Genomic DNA, 24,367 nt, shown 5'->3' with positions numbered 1-24,367 from the left:
TATTGTCTAAATATTAGTTTCAACCTCATAATCCGTATACAGAATAAAAATGGATAGAAGGTAAAATAAAAATAAAAGGTAAAAATAGGTAGTACTTTAATTTTATCTCATAGGTTGAATACGAATCACGACTCGTGAGAATAGTGAACGTGTCAATTTTGCGTTTCCATCACGACATTGATATGGGTCTGATCCCTGTCTAGGAGTTAAGTACTTCTAAACAATATAATATAGTCTAGACGTTTTGTGGTTGTGGTTGATTTATTTCAGCCTTAAGCTGTCGTGTGGAAGTCGAATGTTAGTATAGTACCTATGTCTTTAGATTTCATATATTAATTAGAAGAATAAATGCTAACTTTTATTTATAACAGTTCAAATAAAATAGTAGTTATATAAAATACGAGCTCAAGTATAAGTATTTTGTAACCTAAACAGAACTACAATTAAATATTTTAATCGACGGCTATTTGTACGGTACCCGATATCTTCGGTGGATATTGAATTTTACGAGTAGACAAATGACGTAGCTGTCTGTTCTTTTTACTATTAAGTAAATGAAAATAAAAGAACCGAAATTTAAATTAATGTTGTTTTGATTTGAAGTTAATACTTACTGTCAAGCCATTTTGAATCGTATTTTAATGTCCGTTTGAAGGAAAACTCTCTTCTTCCTGTCGTCAAGTTGTGCAGGTCAGTTCTGAATATGACGGTGTCTGCTTTTGTGAACTCTGCGTTTGTCCCCGAGTACAGGGCCGGGAGGCTGCCAGGGTTGCCTCTCTCCACCCAAAGGGCTGTGGAGTTGTCCGCCGGGTCGTAGGGACACTTGGCGACACCCATACCCATGCCCGGCACGTACTCGTGACGAGGCAGGTGTGTCAGGTTCGACTGGAACAAAACGAAACGTTTATTTTTATTACATTCCGCCGCTCCACTACTACCTGAATCCAGCGTTATTGTGCAATGATTTTTGTTTATTGATGTCGGTACGGGATAGTTACGGACGCGCGAAATTGCCAGCTGTAACATTTTATGGTATAGTTTTGCAGATAGAGATTTATTTGCCGATTTAATGATGTAGAGATTTTTAGTTAATAAGTAACGTATTTAACTATATCTTTACAATAAATCGTAATACTTATATCTATAGCATCTAATATTACTTTTCCTTTTTTTATTTAATAGGTAATGTTTAACCTTCGATGTATTAAATGGCATGACCGGAGGTGACCTGAATAATTTTCAAATTTAGTAAACGGCGTCACATATCATACAAAAAAATACGAAATGAAAACGCGATAAAATGTTTTTATGCATATATGTAAAATTTTATTTACTTAGCCCGATGTTATTATAATACAATTAATATGACCATTACATTTAATTATCATGCCACAACGCGCTATGTACGCAACGTGCTTTTTATTTAAAAAACAAAATGTGTCTGTTGCACTCTGAACGCGATTTATTAACCGAAGTTTATTATTTAGGAGGCGGTGAATTTTTTCAACATCGCCCGTCCTCCAGTGAATTCCTCTATTAGTATAATGCGATGGGTGGCGGTACGGTTTTCGAAATTATCATAAAATTACTAAATGTAGCATAAACGTGGGGTGGGCAGCGGCGCCCGTCGTCGTGGATTGAGACTTTATGTAAATTTTAACGACGCTGCGACCATCGGGGCCACCTGTGACCCTCCGCTCCCCGCTACCCTGGCGATGCCCGCGGCACCTGTGGAAAACCTATGTCGTTTTTATTTCAATAAGCCGAGGATTAAATTAGGCATGCGAAGACGTGCCCCCGGTGTTGCCAAAGGCCGAGAAGTTTTATTCATTCTTCTCTGTACAACGAGCTTCAGCCGAGAAGCCGTTGTAGTTTTACGTGTAATACTAAAGTGGATACGTGTAAGCTATTTTCAACATTTAAACCGATTACAAGTAGGACTATTCACACTTTAGAACCTTATAAACTATCACGTTACACCAGTTTACTATTGAACTGATTCGTTTCATTGGAAGTTTCTATTCGAAAATTGTGCTGTCACACAATTGGTTATAATGGAGTTTATAGAATTAGTTTCGACTGAATATTCACATACATTTATCAAGCAATCGCCAAATGTAATTTCCTTTATTTGACATCATCGATTAACTGACTGTCTGAGGATTTCCTCGAAATCCCCACGTGACAGTTGGGTCTACCCACATATTAACTGTAATTACTTAAAGCAACGTGACGTAGGTACTTTATAGATTTAATATTAGTTATGTATGTTAATTTTGAACTTTGATTTCACCTAACCTAATCTAATTTTATTAGGCTAATTACACGTGATTGAAACGTTAATAATGTTAAGATGTAGATATGGTATTCTTAATGTAATAACAAGACTGTGATCCCTAATTTTCAATTTGTGTGTGTTCTATTCGTACTTGTTTTTTGTGTTGTATAACACAATATATTTTGTTTGACGCGGCTGCTAAGTTCAGGGTAAACAAATAAGCAAATGGATTGGACGGAAACGCCTGGAGGCTTTTGCTAGAAGAAACTTTCTCGATGGACCGCTGAGCTGCTCATTAGGCCGTCTTTTTTGTTTGTTTGCGAAATTAGCAAGGTACTTTTAAGTGGACGACCGCTGACGGGGTGATGGTGTTGCATTTAAATTTCGGCTTTGACACTGAGGGATTTCAGTTTGTTTTCGATTAGTAAGTGTATGAAGTAATTTGTATAGCGTTCTGTCTATGTAGCAATCTACATAGACAGAACGCGAAATCTCAATAGATTTGATAGCGGCTGAAATGTTTCTTGTATTTTGTCTACAAAATTGGAGCCAATGGTTTTAATATTTTGATTTTTTAAATTAGTAGAAATGCTTTATTTTTTTTTATTAACCTTACAGTGTTAGACGCTTTGTCAGCGTCTATTTAAACAATTATCCAATAAAAGATTATTTAATTCATCAATGAATTTATATGTTGCATTGTGATAACAAATTGTATTGTAAGATTCACAAAATATTATTTTAATTTATACGCTGCGTTTCCAGCTTATAAATTAAAATAATATTTTATGAATCTTACAATACAATTTGTATTTTTCTTACAATACAACACAAATGCAACGCGTCATTACAGTAATGATATAATTTTAAGACTTATATAAACACGTCAATGTTGTATCTTTGTAACATGCTTTGAAAAGACGCATATATATTCATTACATGTGTTGCTACACAAAATTAATTTTTGGCTAAATGAATGATGATATAATCCGTAATTAAGGAATCTACATATTTTGTTGAATTATTATAATTTTAATTAAAATAATAGGTAAGGAATATGAGTACGGAAAATACTTACTTTTTAAATCATAAGTTTTAAAAAGTAAGTATTTCATATCTGTCATAATAAAGCTCATATAATAAAGGAACAAGAGTGGGAACTAAAATAGGATATTTTAAAATAGATATTCGTTTGGTACACAAGCAGCTTAACCTCACCAGTCTATGAAGTCTTTGCTAATTAGACGGAGTGGATGAAGCCGCACATCTGTACTAATATTATAAAGCTGAAGAGTTTAATTGTTTGTTCGGTTGAACGCGCTAATCGCAGAAACTACTGGTTTGAATTAAAAATTCTTTTAGTGTTGGAAGGACAGGCTATATAACATCATACTATGATCAATAAGAACAAATTAATAAATTAATTTAATTACTCAAGAAAACTTATATACTTATTCATTTTAAGTACAGATAATGTTGCGCGTGTTGATAAGAAGTAGGTAGATAGTAGAACGAAAACTGTAGCTTACAATATAATACTAATTAATACAAAACTTAAGATATTATATCGCAAATTTTGCAAACATTAAATTTTGAGTTACATATTTCAAACTGCAAATATGTTGCACTGCAATATACTAATAGCAGTCTTAGAGCGACCACAAATTTCGGTAATAAAATGTACGCCGGCATCGCTTAAAACTTACTCGAGCAATACAAAGTAATTCCGAACGAGACAAGAGGTAGTTGGCACCTGGAGATAGTACCGCATGATATATGTGAATGGCTTCCCGATACGTTACGAAGCTGCGAACGCTACGAACTTCCGATGTGTTACTTATGTGTTATGCCCAAGGGGCTAACTTTTTTACAAACATATATTCTTAGCTAAAGAATCCTTTGAATTGAAATCTGAGATCATAGAGTACGTAAGTAGGTAACAGCGTCTAAATATTAATTATAAGTCATATTTTAGTAATAGTAAGAGTTTTATTTTAATTATTTAAGTATCTAATATTAGGGGTTTTATTGGATAATTTTATTATTATAATAATATTTTTATTTCTAAAAACGTTGCATCAAATGAATTATTGCAGTTTTTTTTAAGATTGAATTTGAATATTTATTATGCATCTGGTACTATGCGCGATAGTCGCTTTAACTGATATGGAGTGGTAAGCTAGTTTCATATTATACATATAAGATATGGACGTATTCAAAATTATATTGCATATGAATATGTAATCATGCTAGGTGTTCTGCTTTTCAATATTCATTGCACTTTGCATTTTAAATAAAGCCTATATTTAGTGTTCTTTAGAAAGATTCAGTGGTAACTCGATACAAAATATTTGCTATCAAATTACAAACAAATTTGTCATGCATTTAAGTAATAGAATAAAATTTATTAAGATAATTATTTTGACCTGTATTTTATTACTACAAACATTCTATTGTTAATGATTACGTATACCCCATGTTTGATATTGAAATTACACAGGCTATTGAGTTTACATATACCAAACTTGTATCTGTCATAAGTATGGAAAGGGAGCAACTTTCAAACGCACAAGGGATCTTCAAATAGCAAGAGATTGTCGGGGTGGTAAAGTTTTGAAGCTCACGTCACTATCAGCTAATAACTAAGGGGATGATCTGAATTTATAATGACATATTGTTAAGACACTTGTATTATGATGTATCCTCTTAATCTGCATTACAATAATTATTATAATATCAATTTGTGTACAAAATAGAAGATCATCATCCATATTATAATATTATCTAAACCAATTATAAAGAAGAATTTTTTTTTATATAAATTCCTAACTGTTTTAAAAGTCAAACAAGCACACAGACACAGTAAATAGATTGCCTGTACGAAAAAAATATAAATATGCAACGTTGAAAAAAGTAAAAGGCACATACGTATATATATTTAACATATCGTATTTATATCAGACAGTTTAAATGATTTTAAACTTCATTCGTATAGTTTCTAAAGACCTATTCAATCCAAACTAGTAAATCTATTTTTGTAGAATAAATGCATAGACAAGCACCAGTACTTACGAATAGTAGTGCTAAGTTCGGAGAGACTCAAAACTCTGCATAATCAGAATACGTCCAAAGTTAGCTGTAAGTTTCAGAGCTCCGTATCACTTGCATACAAAACTCATTTTGTATTCGTAAAATAGAAATAAGTGTAGTTCAGATATGATGGCAAGTTATGCCTTACCATAGAGTTATAATACGGATATATGTAATAGTTAGTACGCTTCTGAAATATATTTTGTTTCGGTCCAGGTGTATTTTTTTTTGTTAACTTAGGAATATGCATATTTCTCTATCAATGTTAGCATTAATAGAGATTCTAAACGTAGTACACAGTATCTAAAAGCAGAATTATTTGTGTGTGACTATATTTTATAGCGTCTGCGTCTACTATTCAGACTGTGTTCTTAGAAATAGTTAAATATTATGCCCATAGTTATGAATACTTTTTAACATTATACGACTTGCAGTTGTCAGTTCACTCACATCTCAGACGTTCACTTTCATATCTTGGTATCCAAATAGCAACACAGTTTAAAACTTTTAATTGGTTTTAAAATGAGAATTGCATGACAATATAAATTTCATTAGGTATAGAAAGAAAACCAATTTTATTGCAAGGTTTTTAATTACTTTTTTGATTACTAAATTATCACGAATAATTAAAATTTTAAGTTTGTATTTAATTTGTTATTCGAGTTAGCTGTATTTCATAGTTTTGGTAAAGTGAATTAGAATAAAAGTATTCTATATGTTAAATAATAAATATATAAAAAATAAACCTCCTAGTCTAATATTCTATTGTTACATATATCGTAATTTACGTATACATAATATATACCTATGGAGACTGTGTAGATAGTCGTCTGTGGGTCTGCGCGTCTTGCCTGTATAAGCCGGCGAGCAGTTTGCTTTGTAAGATATGTTTTGGGTGAAGGATGAGATAAGGCAGCGAAAAATTACAATTTATGAAAGAATGTCATCATAGACCTCTGGATTTACAATGCATGAGAGGTACTCGAGCATCACATTATGACGTCATGTCCGTCATGTTGTTTATATACAAAGGCAATAGTTATTCACTTATAAAAAGGTGGACATCAGCTTATTTTCCAGTCTAATAACATAAAATATATTGAGGCTATATTTCTATTATATTTCTTGCTAAAGGATTCCTTGATCGTATCTATGATGTACAATAGTATTATAGAAACGTCACCGATATGATAATTATATTTCAAGAGAAAGTTAAAGACATATACGACAAGTCGTCATTCAATTCAACCCATTCTTCCCCAACGGGTGAAACCTGAAACTTGATATTCCTTAACATCATAATTATTTCGTTCTCAATTTTCAACTTGAACATTTTGTGACAACTAGTTATTATTATCGTTCGTTTGTAGGAAGCTTTCGATTGTGCTTGAATTAATTTATTACGTAATATGGCTATAGAAGAAATATAATCAGTTGGCAAATTTTTAAATCACTTTATATACGATATTAAGATTTATATACGAGTACAGAAGTCCTTCCCATCTTCTTGACCAGCCTATGATTTCACGTTGCAGTAAATTATGAAATTTAAGGTGAAACATTGGTAAAGATTATTGATAACGAAATATAATGTTTGTCTTGCATTTGAGCTCTTTAAATATTCACCTTCTACAAATATTAAGTAGAATATAATGCGAAAGTGTTTATATCATATTTATGCCACTTAGTATTTGAGGTAGAGACATTGGTTATTCTGTACCCTGGTGAATCCGAAGAAGGATACGAAATCGCAGAATTTAATGATTATATTTATATTAATTGCACAAATAAGAGACTATATACTTTTCCATATGTCATCATAGATATTATATAATAATGACCCCTTCTGGCAATCGTAACATATTTATTTAAGTTCCTCTATCAAAAGATATACATTACAATATTATAATTTAATATAAAGGAAAATACAAGTTACTCTTCCAGATTACTCGGAAAGCTACATATTGGGAGAAATTTAATATACGAAGAATGTTGCAAACTATTTAAATAAAAAACGGGGATGTAACTAAACGTACGTTACCAACCGCAGGACATCCGATGCCGGAAACAGGACGACTGAGACACCGTCTCAGGCATTTCAGATGTTCTTTATACTGATTGTATCATAAAATAGTGACCACCTAATAGTAAGCGCTAACCGGTGCATATATACATGAACAGTACTGTAGGCATCACTCATGCGGTACCATTTCAGAGGACTTAGATGTCACGCCTCTCATCCAGCAAGTTCGCTGCTTATTCTGCACATTATAACTGAAAAATACCTTACAAAGCAAGCTGCTTGGTGGCTAAGAGGTACTTACGTAGATGACTTTTTACAGTCTACCTCTTGTAACAATAAAATAACATGAAGAGTTTACAACAACGATACCGGAGCGTGTAGTATATTGGTTCCTAATACGATGCAGGACAGATGCACCTGTGCACCGGTCCACGTGTGAAATACGACCGGCGGGCACACATAACTCTAATTTTATTTGTAATTAACTTTACTAGTCACTTTGTCATGAATTTATGTTTGTTTCCTATTTTATACTACGTTTTATGGCATATATATATGCACGCATATGGCAACAAAAATGGTTCTTTTGTCCCTTAGCTATACGTATATCATACCTACCAGTACTCAAGGTTGCAACGTTGTAATGTTAAAGTAGAAAAAAAATCTGACTACTCACTATTCATTGAATGCTTAATTACCAATCCATTAGATATTGTAAAACAGAAAAAAAATATGCTATGTTGATATAGTACTATGATAGAATGTAACGAACATAATAATAGATAAGCTAAATCCGTTTTCTATTAACTTTATAGGAAGTAAAATAAAATTAATACCTTCCACCCAAGTTTCTTCCACCAACCCGTAAATATCAGGCAGCGATTAAAACAACTTCCACATTTACAGTTGATTAAAAATGTAAACCTTAATTATGTGTGCTGTAGGTACCTGAATGCAACTATGTAACTTGTAGACTGACTTACATAGTTCTATGTGTACAAAGTATAATATCAAGCGCAGAGTGAATAAAAACTATGTGATATCTACATAAGCGGCGGAATGTGGTTCTGCATAGTTATAAAGCGATTTTCCGAAGTGCACTCAACGAGCTATGGGCGTTGCATTCGCTTCATAACTGACAATGACATGAACATTATTATACCGTAACCCACCTATAACACTAGAAAATTTTAGTAGTTCCCACCTAGTTCTGTCCTCTTCTAAGTATGTTAGTGCGAGAAAGACAACTATTACGCGAGTTTAGTATTACTAAAGGCAGTGAGTGAACTGCAGTACATACTCCGCGAACAAGTTTATGTGAAGTTGTTATGGTAAAGTCTATAGGAAAAGCTCTCGAAGTCCGTACGAGCTAAACTTTTGAAGTATACGTCGTCGCTGCAAAGTTGAAACTTATTTTAGGACATAAAAGTTTTTATGTAGGTTTGGATAAGCCTTTTGTAAGCATACACGAATCATAGACTACAAAAAGTGGGTGTAAAAGTTACTTTGGCAGGTGCTGAAATTGGGAAACTTTACATTTTACAACCGAACAAAATATGGAGTGGAACGAGTAACCTTAAAACAGAAACCAGAAATACACAGTGTTGGTAGTTTATTCGTGACAGATTTAATACTGTGAATAAATATATTTGTTGATTGCATACCATGTAGTGCATAAATTAAATTACATAATTATTAAATATATGTTAATAGTGAACTCTTGATAAAATAATGCTTATTACTGGAATTTGTAATGTTATTAGACTCTTCGGATGATCAAGGTTAGGTTAGGTTCGGGAAGATCAAGGTTAAGGAACGTACAAGTGACACCCCTGGTTAATATCATATACCAGGGGGTTCACATCATCATTATTTGAATACCAACATTCTTGTGAAAGAATATAAATCTATAATACAGAAGTGATTTTAATTTACTACATGTACATATTTATAATTTGATTTTAACAAATAAAAAGTCACTTCAAACTCCTGTATTTGTTCCGGCACTTTATTGCCGACTAGAACAATAAATTGAAAAGGATCTTTCTTAAAAGAAATAAAACAAAGGAGAACGTATTTACAGATAAAGTAAGCTGAAAAATGGTTTGATACGTCTGTGTGTTAAAAAGGAAAGTGATCAGGAAAACAAAGCAACAGTCGTTTATTACGGCTCCACCTGAAATAACAATAGAACAATTTGTTCCTTTAGCAGATTTAAAACACATTGCATTTATCTTGTTCGAATAAAAATACGATAAGCCCCGCTTATTGATTGTACCCATTTAAATTGAAAAGGACGAATCTGTTTTTCGTCACAGAAATTAAATGAACCGAGGGATAATATAACGGCGCGCAGCTATATCCCATATTGCTGAAAACACATAAATGATTTCGAATTATTCTTGACAATTCATAAATGTGAGTTTCATAACTCAAATACATAAAAGTAAAATGAAAATTATAATGTTATACAAATGCAATTTAGAACCCTGATAGTTCATATCTATACTAATATTATAAAGAGGTAAAATTTGTGAGTCTGTATGTTAGGATAATCTCCTGCACTACTAATCCGATTTTGAAAATCTATGTTGGTTAGTTATAGTCATAGTGTTAGATAGTCAATTATCGAGGAAGGCTGTAGAGAATATAACAACACGCTACGACCAATAGAAGCGGAGCTTTAATGGAAAATGATCTAAATATGAGGAAGATAAGACACAGACCAAGTTGCGTGGGTCAGTTAATTCTAAATAAACATACGTGTACTACAATGGTATACAACTAGTAGTATAATAAAAATAAATTCGTGACAATAAATTTAATTTCTATAATTTCGACAAATAATAACAATAAATTAAATATATATATATGTTAATAAAAGTAACTGTAATCCCAGATCCCCATCTGGGTTTACTAAGTTAGATATATAATTGTCAATAAAGTTACTAGTTCCAGTCATAATGAATAATTTTACGACTATCCTTTGATAACGCACTTTATGATTTTAAGTAGAGGTTATTCGTACTATCGGAAAATAAATTTGTTTCACTGGGGATTCGTGACCCTTATAGGGAAAACGACCATTTCCATTCCACGAAAATAGGTATTCATATAACCGAAATAAAATTTAAAGTCGACTGTAAAATGATATATCTATTATGTATCTACTTATGTGACATGTTTTAAATATTATAATTTTGCTGAGTTTCTTTTTATATAAACAAATCCTTTTTATTTTCTTAAGAGTTGTAATGTTAGAAGGACACTTGAAATGTTTAAAATAAAATACGATTCTAGTTTAATTAATTAATTACATTAACCCTCTTCCAGTGAGGAAAAATAAGGAATTGAATCCTGGTACGTTAATTATTTAGGGAGTTCTATATAAAGTTTGAGTAACACAACACGAAGTAAACAATTATTGGTATTCAATAATATTATAATGGTAACATTTCCAATAAATAAATGTAAGTACATCTTTAAACGGCATAGGAATACTGTGGGTATGGGTACGCAAGCTGGCGCGTCATTTGTTTCCAATAGTCGTCCAATCGCAAACAACCATTTGTAACAGAATAGATATAAATTGGCGGTTGCAACAAATATGAATGGTTCGGTTGTTCTCTCTACGGCTGAGTGCGTTGCGGCCACAGTTACATTTGCCCTATCAATTGCGTACATGTGATTTCACTCAATTTTTGAAACTGATGCGCCCTAACCCTCGTTGGGGGTGATCACATTACTCATTGGTATAGGTTAAGCAGCGAACTGGCGCATGAAAATATGGCTAATGAAGATTTAAAAAGTTATTTATGTACATAGTTTTATGTATAGGTATATTATATATTATTATTATTAATATTATAAACGCGAAAGTTTGTGAGTATGGATGGCTGTTTGTTACTCTTTCACACAAAAACTAATGAACGGATTTATTAAAACCCGTTTCGTTAGCAACTTTACAGTAATATAGTTTATACATCAGAATAACATATAGGCTATAAATTTCACGCGGATGAAACCGGGGGCACAACTAGTATTACACAATATTATATTTAATTTGTCTATTTATTTATTAAGTAAATGTAAAAAGATAAGATACATATACGTATAATATAATTATGCTTTACTTTTTCAATTTGGATATTCTCACAGATATGGCATTTATAAAGTTAGGAGGACAACTAACTTTTGTTCCGTTAGTTTCGAAACTCTAAGTAGAGAACTCAAACTCTGCAGTGTTTAGGAGTGAAATACAGAGAATAAAATAAATGGTGAATAAATATGTTTATTTTATTTAGTATGAAACAAATTTTGAAGTATATACACTGCTTAATTAAAAACTCTAAATCAAAAATCTTTACTAAAAGTTATGCTTTACATCAATATACTAATGTGAGTGAAGAAAGAAGATATTTATGTAAAAATAGAAGAGAACACTACTTAATTTTCTGTGGCTACCTTGTAACAAAATACGTAATAAATATGTATTAATAAATGAACACTTTATTAATTGCGAAGTTTCAAGGCTTTCAGTTGTTTGGTCGCATAATATTTATGTGCCGTTATGGAATTCTCTTTCGTAAATCATTTTGACTATCATATATAAATATTGTTTTAGTATTTGGGAAATATAATGTAGTATATTGTAACCAGTTTTGTCCGGGAAATAAACTAAATATAGTTCTTTTATAAATTTAATTACATGTTAAAATAACTATACTATAATATATTTTATTTAATACCTAATAGAAAAGGTTAAATACTGTTGAAGTATTTTAATTTAATATCAATATAATCAAACTAAAATCTTAAAATCTTCGGAATAATATGACATAATAGTAATGACAGCTATACTGAAACATTCAAATTCAATCAATATTGTAACGGATAACCAACGGATTAAGTTGGTGCTCTTATTTAAATCTCTACTATCTCTGTTTTCACAGGGTACTCTGTGCAAGTGTGGGCGCCGATCGACGCTATTTCCCCACAAGTAATATATTTTCAATTTTTGGCGTTCTATTACACTGAGTATTTCACTTATAATAGGATTTATCTGCGCCGTTGAAATGTTGTCTGGTATAAATCATGTTTAGCGACAAGAATTGCCACCGTTCAGCGTTGCAAAATTTTCCTAAAATAAAATACACGCGCGAGCGGCACCAATCGCCTCATTGATTTTCAATTACTCGCTTTCATACGACATGTTAAAGAATAACATAAACATTTTACAAATATTATTTAATGCCAATGATTTCATTTACATCTATCAAAGGGACTACCATTCGTTCCTTTTGCTTTGTGTTTGCTTATCGGACAAAATGGTTCCTGGGTAGTATATTCGCAAACAGGCTGCACTATCCTTATTTACAATACATTTCATATCGTATTGTGTACTTTAAACCAAAATTTGCAGTTTGATGATAAAAAACGGTTAGCCGTCAAATACGATAAACGTTGTGAAGGGCCAGAACGACCGGCGATACATCATAAAATTATATGAAAGTCAAGAGCAGGGAAAGTGAGAGGTGAACACCACAAAATTTATTGCGGTCTGCTTTCGATACCTATTGTGGAAAGCACGTTTTATGACTTTTAAAATAATTTTATGAAAATAACGCCACTTATCGCAGCATCGGGGTTGCCCGCGTGGTCAGAATGCAAATAATAAAAGTTAACGACCTGCCTTTTTATATGGAAGAGGTAAATAGGTTGGTTCGTTATATATATATTATATAATTTTGTTTAACAATATGAAAAAAAATTAATATAATCTTGACATAGTAAAAATGAAGTCGCTTCTGCTTTATCTTTTAAACTACACAACGCAGTTTATAGCAACAGACAGAACATTATATATATGTATACATTATACTTTGGAGAAGTTCACTGGTAATTGGTAACTATAGACAACTATTTTTACGAATATTAGTGAGCTTAGGTTTACTAATATATTATTATGTACATGTATAAAATTTTCTAAAATAATCTTCATGTTTTTACTTTACCAATATCAACATTACTTTATCGATGTCGACATAACTACTACATTATGTACTACGCATTAATAAATGCATAGTATTAATCTAGTAGTAGAAAGGAATCAGTTGTCTCATAAAACATGTTCCTAGCGTATGCTTTTTGATATAAGAAGTTTGTTGTTTTACCGGAGATTGAATTATAGTTAGTTTTATTTTCTTTTACATAAAATTTACAATCTGATGATTTCATCTAATATTATTATCGTAATGTATCGTATAGATTGTATGGTTTTATATATATTACTTAGTTACATCTCAACGTTGACAATATTCTATTTATATTTTCGTAAATACGTGCGCGCCGAGTGCGACATGTTTGCATTAAAATCTGTGACTGATGCAGGCTGCAACGAAATCGTTCAGTCAGAAATTTTCCAACGCCGTAGGAAAAATCTTCGCTCTTCTCACAGCACCATGCGGAATCAGTACCCGTGAAATTTGTCGCGGTTCTTATTGTTGCTGATGCATCTAGTTGCAGTCAGTGGCTTGTGCAATGGAATCCTGAGCTCGCAACTGCTTAAATGTGATACGTGTTGCAATATTTTGATTTTTCCACGTATGTGAGTTCGTTTAAATAGTATTTATTTTTAAAAATAAATGTTATGGAACAAAATGCTTAAGTACCTGTAGGATACAACATATGTCATATATCTCGGTATATCTAAGACAATAAGGAGTTAGAATTTTTGGGGTTATTGTTGTATCAACAATTAATGGATTGAAATATTTATCTACAATTGAGGTATTATTACTAATTTTGTGAGTGCGATCTTCGAAGATGGCAAGATATTTTAAGGCACTTTTGATGAACATACACCGATGATGATTACATAAGTCATGATTATTTTACGTGTCTCCAGCGATATGACGACTTCTAATTCTTTAATTATTGCCAACTACGCAAATCTGTTTAATAATTTTCAATACAATAAATATTTTGTGTCTAGAGTTCATTGCAGTTATAAATATCACTATGATATTTATTCATATTGCCCCTTGCAAAGAGTAGGTACTCAAGCTGAAAAGGGTTTTAAGTCGCAGACACAATAAAAGCTTTAATGTATGTTTAGTTCTGTTTACAGCACAAATGTGGGACCTGTTGAGATCTGTTGCGCCTGGCGTGTGTCCAAGCCGTCGGATCATTTCAGAGGGTCTTTAGATAATAGCTAGTATCTCGTGGCACATGCTACACAGTGATATTCCAAGAGAATTGTAGCATTATTGTTGATATACGAACTGAGAAGAGGAAAAAAGTACAGTGTATAGTGTGAATATTTTTTTTATCTTATGGGAATAGCAAATGCTGACGTTGGTCTAAATACATGAACTACACTATGTTCATCATCACGTCATGATGTAATTCCTGGTATTTACCATGATTAACCGGAGAATTATAGTATCATGCCTCCTTACTGTGTAATTTTCAAAGCAAAGCAAGCTGCTTTGTGGCTGGAATAGGCGAGGCAGAGGTAGTAAAACTACCTCTGCCTCGCCTATTCCATTCATTCAGTCATTAGTTGACGCTCTTAGCACAGGTTGACATTCTTCATAGCTGAGGTGCCATGCCTCCGTACTCATTATATTCTAAAGAAAATATGACTTATAATATAATAATTAATTAAAAAATATTGGGTAAAATACTCACATATAGCACCCAGTCCTTAGGGCTGTGAGCGTTAGTGCCACATACATACAGCCGCCCGCCGTCACCCATTGGCTGGATCACTCGAATATGGTTGCGGCAGTCGAAGTGCTGTAAACAAGCAGCTTGTATTGGAAATGTGAATAAATATACCTTTTATTCTCTAGATATTGTATCCATAAATCAACAAAAATCTTTATTGTTATTGTGAATATTCGTTTCGATTTACAGTAGTGTTTTTATAAAGATATGTTGCAATTTTTTTTAACAATTCAATTTACACTAGATACGTAAACGAGATATAAACTCTTTATAACCTTTTTTGTATATTTTACTTGTTATTATTATTCTAAAAAGAAATCATGGATACTAGATAACCGGTACAAATAGTTAAATATTACACGTTTTTTAAATACATACATAATGTATAAAGAAAATACCTAAACCAAACAAACAATCATACTTAGGAATAAAAATTTTTGTATCGTGCAGTAATCAACCTCCCTATCGTAGTAAGTAAATTACTAAACTGCTACATCATATTATATCCTTTAATTAAGTGTCATTGTTTAAACTACTTCTGTAATGAAATGAGTGCAATCTATATAGTAACTCATTGCTAGCTAACTATAACCTGTATAGTGTGGTTATATAGTAAATGCTATATTCATTATATTATTTTAATTGACAACGGTTACATAATAGATTCTTGTGGTAGGAAATATAATTGTAAAATGAAGTAAAGTAAAACTATGCAAGAGATAAAATTAATAGGTGAGGCTTAAACCGGTACGGTGGACTACGTTTACTTGATTTATTTACCTAGTTACGGAGCCGAGTCCTATTAGTCAGATAGGTACTTATACTTAACTCGCGACTGATGGTTATTGTGATATTCTATGTCTCTACTATAAAATATAGTTCTCATAGTCTAAATCATTATAATCTTATTCATTTATATTGTGTTAATTAAAATTATCATAATTAGCAAAAAAAAGTCTTTATTTTATATTATGAAGGGTTTGTCATGAGTAGTAGTTAGTAGTTAGTAGCAACGCCAAAAGAATAGTCACGAAAATGAATCAAGAAATTAAGAGACATAGTGAATATCTGAAAATGAATTGTGAACGTTCGAAACTTTTCATACTAAATTGACTATGCAGTTTGTATGAAAGTTTTAAAAATTATTTCTAATTTCCCACTTTGCTTCTTTGGAAAAGTAATTCAGTTTATTGTTATTTATAATTTGTTATAAAATCTAATTCTAATGATTCTAATAAAGATTTTGTAGCTTTTTATTCGATTTATTACTTAATCATTTACGATGACAACAGAAGTATATAAATTTTTTTTTTTTTTTTTAAATATTTATATAAACAATATTGAACACACAATACATCACAACCACTGAATTTATCAAAAATACAGTTTTTAACTATTAACAATGAAACTAAAGGAATAAAATAAAAACGAATGAAACCATAACGTCGCGATGGATGTGCATTTATTTAGCGAGTACCTCGGGCGAAATTCGCTGAAATAATAGCCGAACTGTACATGGATGTGTATGGTTGTTCACAGGCCGTGATTATGCAAATTTGCGTCCAACATAAATATTAAACGGCACATTAATATTCCGAACGACAGAAATAATGCATCAGATACTATATACACATACGATAAAACTACCTACTTAACTGGATTACTGAGAGTTAGTCTACGAAAATACGAAAATTATAGAATTTTTAGTCGCTTCATACATTTTGACACAATTTAATAAATAATTGTTTATTCAACTTTATTTTACTCTTACGTGTAATGTTTGATACTTATTTATGCCTATTACTCATTTTCTAATACTGTAACTATATGGTTTACTCCCGTATAAAATAAATCGTCGTCTAAATAAATTAATCTAATATGTATATTTTATAAAAGAAACTCTTCCATATTATTAAAACCAGGAACGTTCTTCTCTCATTGATAGTAAAAACAAAATCAAAATTCGTTGGGTGATTTGGATGAAACCAGAGAAACAGACATAAAAATAGTGATCTTGTATATCTACCTTATATTATAGATGAAATAGATTTACCCTAGTAAGTCAGTGTTAAAATTATATTGTTACGTCTCATGCTAATTTTGTTCCTGTTGAACTCGGCTTTCTATTATGTAACAATATTCTAAACTATTCCACCAACAGCTCTCCGAGATCAATCTAAACTAAACCATTGTTCAGAGACGAGCGGTAATAATGTTACGGCCACTAACTACGTACACGGTGAATAATGAGACCATCCGACCTCAGATATATTTGGGACGCGAAAAGCGAGCATGTTGTCGTTTCAAAAGGAGATTGTTCTTGGTGTCTGTGGTCGGCCCGTAAATGGAAACTAATTTTCTTCATGTCACTGCGGACGGGAATACTGGGGGCACTGTCAGATGGCCACGACCGATACTAAAATATCGACAGAGGGCGCAGATTTATTGGTATGAAATAAAAATCTGCATAGTCACACCATAGCTGAATACAAAATACAATATAAATATTATTTTTTTATTATATTTTATATATGATATAATACCATATATAATAGTGACTAATATACTAGAATTGGGTACATAGACATATCACGTACGATATTAATACATCTGTTATTTTTTTAAATTGATACAAATATCCATAGGCCATAGCTGTACCGTACAGATAATTAAAGGACGATTAAGAAATAGGTATAAAGTCATTCTTACAATTTCTAGAATTGATCAGGGAGATTTATAACTTGTTCTCAATATGCACAAAACATGGACTGGAAATGTGCGAATATAAAAGTAATTTATTAAATGTCAATAAATATAATGCAGTGTCTGTTTTATCCATATGTAACTAATTTATTGAAATCATGCCTACAATACATAGAAAGAACGTGCACGTACACAGACAAAGTTATATGTACTACTCAAAAATGTGAGACTTTAAATATAGTATTGTATAGTAACTTTATTATAAACTTAAGCTTAAGTAGCTTTACAATTTAATTATAAAACCTGACATCTACATCATATGTAGGTTTTATAATTAATTTATAAAAAAAGCTACTTAAGCTTAAGTTTATAATACAATAATTACAATTATTACGCGATTAATATTTTAGATTATCCAAGGCATAGCTACTAATTTTGTGAAAATAGCTTCCCGTAAGTAAACAATTAGTGAAGTGTTTTGCTACACAAAAAGTTGCGCAAGTATACTTTCTTTGAGCCGGAGGTAACTTTGCACGAGATTGTTCTAAAGTAATTATCGGATTAATACACTCTGAACATTCAAACGTTGTACTGACGTGAACAGAAAACAGTTTTGTGCGAAACAATCAGAATTAAGGAGAACAATCAGGCGTACGTCTAAGTTTCTTTTAACGGCAGTTAGCCGGGGAGCTCGCATAACTTCACTCCCGAATAGTGATTCCAGGTGTTACGATCATTGAAGGACGTCCGACGTCTATTTAAGAAGGGCATACTTTATCAGAAAAAAATAAAACAAATAAATTGAGATCGTCTAAATTTGACATTATTAAATACATAAATCATAGGTACATCGGTGAAAAGTACAATAGAAAGAAATCTTAAAATATAACTCTATTCCAATCTGCTTCGCCAGTGTAGTAATTACAGGGGAAATCCCTCGAAAAAAATATTACTTAAAAGTTTGTACGTAGTACAATTATATGTAAAGTTATGTAGAAAATATAGTATAATAAAACTTAACTATTTTCATTAAAATACTAATAAATATTTGATGTGAACTTACATAGAAAATTACTAGTGTATCTTATAAATACTACAATTGATATTTGTAGTAATAAAACTGAACATCAGTAAAATTTATAGTATGTAGAAAAATCTAACTTCATGGACCATATACTATTTCAATATAATAATGAATATCGACAGGATAGAATAGAATCGTCGTGGTTATAATCTGTTAACATATACATATATTAAGTGACAATACCTTATAACTATTTATCTATATAAGTTAATTATGATTATTTCAGACTTGCTACCAAATTATATTTAAATATATGGGACGTCCCACAGAAATCGGCAGTGGACAACACTGCCCTAAACTAATGCCTTCGATCCGTCCATTCCGTTAATTATTCGCCACTTTGTACGTAAGTAGATTTACGGCCGGCTTTTCTCGCGTTTCCTTACAAAAGGTTTTTTTCCTTAAGGGGCTATTTTTCTGTAATGGCTTTTATAAAGAATTTAAGACCATTGATTTGCATTGGTAGTGCACGTTTATTTTACTAGACCGTTTGTATTCACAATAATGGTACAGATGTAAAGTACCACTAAAATAATCAATAATAGAATAAAAGATTTCTAAATCTTTTAATGTACTTGCACTTTCAATGCATACTCCACAAAATTAATTAATAAATACAGAAATGTAGATAGATTTCAGATATTTTTATGCATAATTATTTTGCGGTCCTGGTAGTAATAAAATATATTTTCAATTTCTTACACTTAGAAAATTTATCATTGTAACTTGTAAGCCCTTTGATTGGGCAGTACGTAAATTTTTCATTATTCATATCGTACATATATTTATGCGTACTTTAGGCACAATTTAAAGATAATATGTTTTCATGTGTACTATGTAAATATTTTAATTTTATGGAATTATAAGATTGCGTGGGCTGTCAGCCAACATTGCAGGTGTAATTTTGTGACATTAATGTAATTACGTGGAGTATACGTTTTATAACATGATTACGTAATAGGCATACCTACCTACTATGAATTGTAGGTATGATGGTTATAAGCAAATGTATTTTAATTCAAACCAATATTGACCTAGGAGAGAATAACGTCACTACACATATTAGTTATAGGTAGAGAAGTAATGCTCTCACGATTAATTAATTAATTTTATTTATTGTATTAATACGATTGTAATAATTATTTTTTTATTTTATAAAGTTCATTTACCAATGTACGTTGTAAGCTGTGTTTCGGTTGAAGGTCAGAGTTATTAAAGGAATAAGAGGTATAACATCTTAAGTCGTCCAGAATGGCAATTCATGTCGTCAGCTGGTTAGCCATTCCAATAATATAATAAGATGTAGTGTTATATATAGTGACATCATTATATGTATAATTTGTTTTCTTTCGCTATTTTATATCAATGAATTGAATATTCGTGCTGATATGATAGCAAAAGGACAATTAATAATTAATTTAGACGAATTTTATTGAAATATGATGTGCTCAAATTATCTATGGATACATGAAGTATGATACAATAAAAATGTAACTGATTTTTTCTGTTTGCCTATAGGTTTGTGCGCGCTTATCTCAGAAACGGCTTGACTGATTTTTTCATATTCAGATTTGATCAAAATAAAGAGTTATATTTAATTTTATAGTATTTGTACAGTATAGGTAACATTCACTTAAAATTTTGTGTCTGTATCATTGTAATCAGTTTACAAACTATTGTTTTTAAGTCATAAATATTGGTAGGAAATCGTAGGCTTCGCTAATAAATAAATAAATGAATATATATCTAATACATCAATGATTATAATAATATGCATAAATCGTATACAGGTACAGTCATACATTTATAGAACGTTATTGTAGTATGCGGTAACAAAGATCATGAAACTTTAACAAGTCGCTACGCCACCGCGCCGCGCCGCGCCGCTACGCCGCGACGCGACGGGCCGGTGGACGCCTTAACAGAATTTTGCCGACGGCATTTTTCCAGCCTTTTTCGTGTTACGACATCGTGTTTAGAGAAAGGAAAACTCGCCGACAGCGGGAAACTTTGATTATAGCCTTCACGAGTGGCCGTTTCTTCCACGATCGAGGTGATAGACTCGGGGATATTTCTTTTTTATGACCCTCTTTGATACTAATAAAACAAATTTACTTTTTTCGGAAGAGTTGGAGTGGGTAGCATGTTGTCTATTACTTTTTCCGCTCTATGGCGGAAGTTTGACCTTTTATTTGCGTGCACATACCACTGTCTACGGCGTACTACCGATTTATATTAACTTTTAGAATTTTTTGTTTGGGTCCCTGTAGTAAGTTTGGTGTGAAATATTATTACTAAGACATTTCTATATAAATAGAAATGCCATTTCTATGTAATATTCACCTTATACGATTCCTTGCAATAGTGATAATTTTAGATAGTTTAACAATCTATGCTACTGTTTGAACATACAATTCAATTAAAATATTACTGTTAGTAAAAAAGAATAAAATAAACGATATTTATTCACATTCGAAAGTATTAAGTACATGCTATACATTTTATAACTGTATATATCACATTATATTGAATGCATAAAAATAAATATTCAAAGATTTTGTTCCACAAAAAATCTACATCACTATCTTCGAATTCGTAGGAATAATAAACGAATAAAGGATTTTGATAAAAACAACAATTATCCACATATCGTACATATATGGCATAACGTATAAAACAAGGCTGAAATTGGAAATTCTTTCTAAAATCGGTTAACAAAAATTCAATATATAAAAATAAATTAAAATCAACCGTAATCGAGTTTGAGGAGTCAAGAATCACTCAGAGCGTCGCAGAAAGGCATTATCCAATTGGTCGATCGCGAACACCGCTGTAATCGTTCCCCGATCCCGACGAGAGGGCGGCCGAGAAATAAAACAAATATTGCTTTTACGTTGCGATTGTAAATCAAAATTAACGGCTTTAATATAGCGAGCAGAGCGCGGCTCTAAGCTTCCCGCCATGAAATATGCCCGCCGCCCGTCGCTTACTGTTAAAAATGGGATTAACCCTTGATGGAAATAGTGCTAGTTGTGAGTAATTCCGCGGAAAATAAACGGCGTCTAATTAAACTTCATATTATATAAAATAATAATTTTATAGAACATGTAACAAGCACGGAACTTTGTATCGAATTAGTTATATCTTAGTTGGTCTAGTCTAAATAAATAATAAAGAGGTAGTAGGTAATTTCTTCAATTATTATTTTGAATAAACTTTTTTTTCACTATACATTTTAGGATCAAAAGTTATTGGATGTCGATAGTGATTTTTGCTACAATAAAGTATATAATTATCTAATCCGTTTTTCAAATATAAGCCTTAGGAATATATTATGGCTATTATCATAGATATTACGTCCTGTATTTATATTGCCCAGAGTATTTTTCCTTCGCTTTTTTATGATTGTTTGTATTAAAGTTAAGTATAGTGTGATTCGATAATTAAAAATAATAAACATGTACAAACCTCTGACTTTCCTTTTGATACACATTGGGCTACGTTACTTGGTTCCAGGTTTATTGAATCTCTCTGTGAACAAAAATGGTTTAATAAATAAATTACTTGACCGTTATTTAAAGAAATTTAATTTTATTCAAACTGTTCTATATACTTTGAAATATCATAATAAATATAATGTGTTTCCACGACTGTTATCCCACAGTTATATAAACTGTCAACTGTAGACGTCGTCGTGAACAGCAACATGGCTTTATTTAGCGAGGTATATATAAATCCAATGGGGTAGTAGGCAAAACTATCAACGTTTTTGGGATTAAATTGGTCCGTAGTTAGTATAGAAATACCAAAGTAGAAATATCGGAAAGACAAGCAGAAATATAAATTCGGTCGATCAGACGATCAGATCAGACCTTGATCTTTCCGTTTAAGTAGTACAGCATTAGGACACTAGTAACTGTTATTAAATAGTATATTCAAGAAAAAGAGCATTTCTAAAATATTTACTCACTTCACAATGTGACGAGCTGATATTGTTCATATTTAACCGATATAATCGGTCCCTGAAACAAAAACAAAATTAAATTGAAAAATAAAAGATATAATATTTTTCCATGAAATTAATTTGTATAGAATATAAACTAATTGTTATTTGTAACATAACTAAACAATTTTGAGTTCTGTGTACTTGGCAATATTAATAAACATTAAGAAAATAATTAATTACAAATAAGTAGTATAAAGTTCTGTATCTGTGTGTTATTGCATTATTTGGGCGAGGAAGAAAGAAGACGAAATTCGTTAATAATATATTTAAAAAATAATTTTATTGACTAATAAACATATTAATAAAAAAGTGCCCTGATATTTTGATGCATCATATTGTATGGCAGTGTTGACATGAATTTGATGCATGAAATATTCTTTATAGTATAATACTGAATACTTTTTATAATAAAGAACGGGTCAAAAGGATTAAATATTTTTTATGCTTTTGTTTATGATTTGTGATTTAATTACCTAATCGTAATTATAATAACAACAACGAGCTTTTCAAAAATTAACTAACTAGTTTTTTAGTTTTAGCAGAAGTTAGGAATAAATACAGACAGAAGTGACTTACATAGCGCCAACGTAGAGTGCATCTCGTTTGGAGTCAACGAAGAAGGTTCTGTAGTAGAGAGTGCCACAGGAGAATTCCCGAACGTGATCTGCAAAGATAGAGATACCAAATAAGTTTGCATATAGAGTTTAAAGTATTTAATTATTTTGATAAATATTATATTGTATTTTAGTAGGCATCCAAAAAAAAAAACAAGGATCTCAGTTTGATTTTTACTTTACGTGTATATATTACTCGACAAATATGAATCTATATATGACAATTTAGGAATTATCAAATTTAAAAATTGCTTCAATATTGCCGAAGATCGATAGTATAAAAATATTCAATTAAGTTTTTTTCTAAGAAATGAGAGACAATGGGCTTTGTATATGGAATTTTCGCTTCTATAACGTAAATAAGTAGAATTAGTTCTATAAAAAGAAATTCGACTACCAATCGTATTACATTTTTATGGACAAACACATACAAGTACGTAAACTCTATCAATTACAAAAACAGTGGTTTAAGACCTTCCAGATCTCTAGAAATATCCATCAAGTTGAAAAATAAAATAATTACAACTAGTAGGTTTTTTCTGAAGTTTATTAACAATATTAATTTTTATTCATTGTATTTTTCAATTGTCTTTTTTTTTAAAGTAATTAAAACTAAAGGTTAGTTTTTTATTGATCATGAAATATAGAATTAATACGTAGTTAACGTATATTTGAAAAATAATTATAACCACCCAGGACATGTCACAACATCTAGTCTCAAGCTAAGAGGAGCTTGTGTTATGGAAACTAGACAACTGATACAAATACATAAATATATTTTATTTGTAAATACACAATATACGTAGACTACACTCTGACCCATACGTGAAATCATATT

The 24,367-nt window shown here is 31.2% G+C and overlaps 1 protein-coding gene across 3 annotated transcripts in view; it reads right to left on the bottom strand.

Annotated features, from left to right (window-relative positions):
* The window catches only part of LOC131840953 (semaphorin-2A), a 159,216-nt gene that overhangs the window by 24,566 nt on the left and 110,283 nt on the right, over positions 1-24,367 (bottom strand). For all 3 annotated transcript variants that reach the window (XM_059189174.1, XM_059189172.1, XM_059189173.1), the window contains 5 exons: positions 23,492-23,579; positions 22,880-22,931; positions 22,378-22,440; positions 15,084-15,191; positions 615-885 (listed from right to left, as the gene is read on the bottom strand). In XM_059189174.1, coding sequence (XP_059045157.1) covers positions 615-885; positions 15,084-15,191; positions 22,378-22,440; positions 22,880-22,931; positions 23,492-23,579 — 582 coding nt within the window. The remainder of the gene's footprint in view (positions 1-614; positions 886-15,083; positions 15,192-22,377; positions 22,441-22,879; positions 22,932-23,491; positions 23,580-24,367) is intronic.

This window comes from Achroia grisella, unplaced genomic scaffold (assembly GCF_030625045.1).
Source record: "Achroia grisella isolate CSIRO2021 unplaced genomic scaffold, CSIRO_AGI_Agris_v1 utg152, whole genome shotgun sequence".
NCBI lineage: Eukaryota > Metazoa > Arthropoda > Insecta > Lepidoptera > Pyralidae > Achroia > Achroia grisella.
Note: the sequence above shows the minus strand (reverse complement) of the source record. Positions and strands in the feature narration are given on the sequence as shown.